The sequence below is a fragment of the Epinephelus moara genome, chromosome 22, assembly GCF_006386435.1.
Source record: "Epinephelus moara isolate mb chromosome 22, YSFRI_EMoa_1.0, whole genome shotgun sequence".
In the NCBI taxonomy this organism is placed as follows: Eukaryota; Metazoa; Chordata; class Actinopteri; order Perciformes; family Serranidae; genus Epinephelus; species Epinephelus moara.
In genome coordinates, this window is record NC_065527.1 from 2,945,599 (window position 1) to 2,948,870 (window position 3,272).

Genomic DNA, 3,272 nt, shown 5'->3' on the forward strand with positions numbered 1-3,272 from the left:
CCCAACCAAGCAGTTTTGTTGCCTAAACTTAACCGCCAACCCTTTCCTAGTCACGTGAGTTGACTCACCTCCAACCCCTTCTGCGTTATGGTAAAACGTAAAAGGCTGCCTCCAGCATTATTTTAATGATGCCTTAATGTCAAAATATAACATGTAGGGATGAGATCATGTTGCACTTTGGATCAGCTCTTTCGTTGTAGAATGAATTAAATGGACTCCATCTATACAGAGCATTTAAAGATACTGTATTAATAGCACCACATGAACATGCTCATAAATGATGAATACAAAAGAAAGGTTCCTGCATGTTTGAATCACGTGTCACTTAAGCTTTTTGAGCAAACTGAATAACGCTGTCTTTTATATTCTCGTTTTTTGTACCTCTCCCATTCAGGCTTTGTGGCTGTGCACACAACTGTCCTTGCCAAAAGAATTCAACTGAGAAAGTGTGTGCTAATTGCATATCATACAGGGAAGTGTGCCCATAGTTCTGAATAGTTTAATATTTTGGGAAATGTGCTACATGAGGAGATTGGTTCCACTCTCCTGACACGTGTTTGGAAGCCCTCAGGGATGAGTGACAGCGAGGGGAAGAGGGCTGTCTGTATGACTTCGCTGCATAGATCACAAACCAATAACAGGGCTCATTTCCCTCCTCCTGTCCCAGAGGATCGGCCTCCAGGGTCAGAGGGGCGTGTCATTGTGGTTAAGCCTGAACAGGAGGAGGCGTGGTGGGCCATAACCTGCCTGATGACGCAGCCCTGTCTGCCTCCAGAGCATCTGTCCCTTTCTTAGAGACACGCAGACACACTTACACAGGCTGTGTACTGTAAAGTTACACTGCGAGACGCTTGAGCTGTGACACTTGAGCTGAGGGACCCTGAACGTGTCACTGATCTGTCCTCGTGTTCATGCGTGTCTGCAGGCGGCCCACTGACACATTTCCCATGTCGCAGTTCTTTATTTTGACAATCATCTTGAGTTGTGGGCTTTTGAAAGAATTCCATATAATAACCATTTTTAAACTTAATATAAATATCAGCACTAGTTTGATTTGGGATATTTTACAGTATTTTTTCCATCCCTGAAAATAATATTTTAGGGGGAGACATAATTAATAAAAGGACTCTAAAGTATTTTTTAACCTGGACCCTATTTTGCCTCGTTTTTATGTCCAAGGGACTCATGGAGACAATTTTGTTTTTGATTGGTCCAATATTAAAAACAGCGAAACCAACTGCAATGTAATCCCTGCGAGCAATTGTGCATCCTCAATTTACATCCACTAAAAGCACTTGTTTTTGCCACTGACGGGCTCAGATTGTGACTATAATAAATAATAATAATAATCTCAACCTACTGTACATGTACACTCACCAGCCACTTTATTAGGTGTTAATGCAAATAGCTAATCAGCCAATCACGTGGCAGCAGCTCATTAACATTTAGTCATGTAGACATGGTGAAGACGAGCTGCTGAAGTTCAAACAGAGCATCAGAATGATGAAGAAAGGTGATTGAAGTGACTTTGAACATGGCATGGTTGTTGGTGCCAGACGGGCTGGTCTGAGTATTTACTGGGATTTTCAGCACAACCATCTCTAGGGTTTACAGAGGATGGTCCCAAAAAGAGAAAATATCCAGTGAGCCAAAATGCCTTGTTGATGCCAGAGGTCAGAGGAGAATGGCCAGACTGGTTCAAGATGATAGAAAGGCAACAGGAAGTCAAATAAGCACTGGTTCCAACCAAGGTGTGCAGAAGACCATCTCTGAAGCAACAACACCTTGTCCAACCTTGAAGCAGATGGGCTACAGCAGCAGAAGACCACACCAGATCATTCTGTCATCAAAGAATTCAAACACCAAAATTACTTATTTCATTCAATCTGTTGCTAAAACATTGTCTTTACATCAGTGTAATAAAACAATATTAAAACGCAGCATCAGTCCAACAAGGATCATTTATTAACAAAAATTCTTATAATATAAACAAGTTACAAATAAAGAATGGACTCATTTCTGACCATGTCGAGCGATCAGGCACAGAATTATCGAGAGCAGATAGCGTTTGCATTCAATAATCGTGGAGATTAGAAACCTGAGCTTGATACAAAATGTCATGTGTGGTACAAATGCATGTTGCACAATGACAGGAAGCATTACAAAAGGTAGAGAGTATAAATATACTGTATGTACAACTGATGGAGTCCTTAATGCAGAATCAGACAGGTGCCTCGCAGCTCTTGAATATTTTCTTCTGTACAGTTGAGAGTTGTAGAAACTGCTTCTGCTGCGAGCTGAGTGGATGCATCAACAGGGACGTTAAACACAAATGTGTCTCCTGGTAACAAGCAGCTGAAAGTGATGTGCTTCCTCTCTGCTCCTCCCAAACACCTGCTAATAATCTGGATTTCTTAAAATGAAGTTGAAATGTAGAGGAAGGACAGGATTGGCTGAGTCAGCACATTGAGCAGGAACAAAACCTTCCCCCTCAGGGTACCAGTCAGCAACAGCATCACGATATTTAACAAAAATAATAATGGGTTATTATCATATTCCGCGGGCGACCACAGAGGAACCTGCTCGATCAAACTCCACTCAGGCTTTCATTTCAAGGGTCACAGGTTGGAGGTCAGGGGTCATGGTGCAGCAGTCACTAGGAGGGGGCATCCTCTCCATGAATCGCCTTATACTTCACCATCTCCTCTGGAAACACTTTGCTGAGCTCGGAGATTAGAAGGCTCTTAAATTTCTGTAACAAAACACAACAGCAGAGGTTGGTTTATTATTTATTCACTGCTTCTCATTTTATGTGGAAGATAATAAACAGGGGCTCCTTAACATTTTAACTGATGCATCTTTAAAACTTTTTAACAACATCTTAACCCATTTCCATAACTTCATTTAAGACGTTTAAAATGCGGAGGCCTTTACAGCGATAAAGACACATTATTTAAGACACACTTCCCAGAATTTGCAGATAAGCAAACTGCTAGCACTTGCTAACTTTACTCGTTCGTTACACATTCCCACCACCAACGGCATGCTGCATGTGCCAAGTGACCCTTTGTTAAGTCCCACCCCTCGAACACAGATTGGCCAATCATAGTGCAGCATCAGCCAGCTCCAACAACACAGCTGATCTCCATGAACTCTTTCAGACTTCCTTCATTTTCAGGCTGGTTTTGTGGATGTGGAGCTAAATGTTGTGCCTGGGGCACGTCGTGTATTAATGATACTCGTTACCTGGAGAGGTTGGAAAAAGATATACG

At 42.1% G+C, this 3,272-nt stretch overlaps 1 protein-coding gene across 1 annotated transcript in view; it reads right to left on the bottom strand.

Annotated features, from left to right (window-relative positions):
- Positions 1 to 1,942: 1,942 nt before the first annotated feature.
- Positions 1,943 to 3,272, bottom strand: part of med10 (mediator complex subunit 10) — a 6,576-nt gene continuing 5,246 nt past the window's right edge. The window contains exon 4 of the mRNA XM_050035602.1: positions 1,943 to 2,752. Within this exon, the coding sequence (XP_049891559.1) occupies positions 2,657 to 2,752 (96 nt within the window). The 3' untranslated portion in view covers positions 1,943 to 2,656. The remainder of the gene's footprint in view (positions 2,753 to 3,272) is intronic.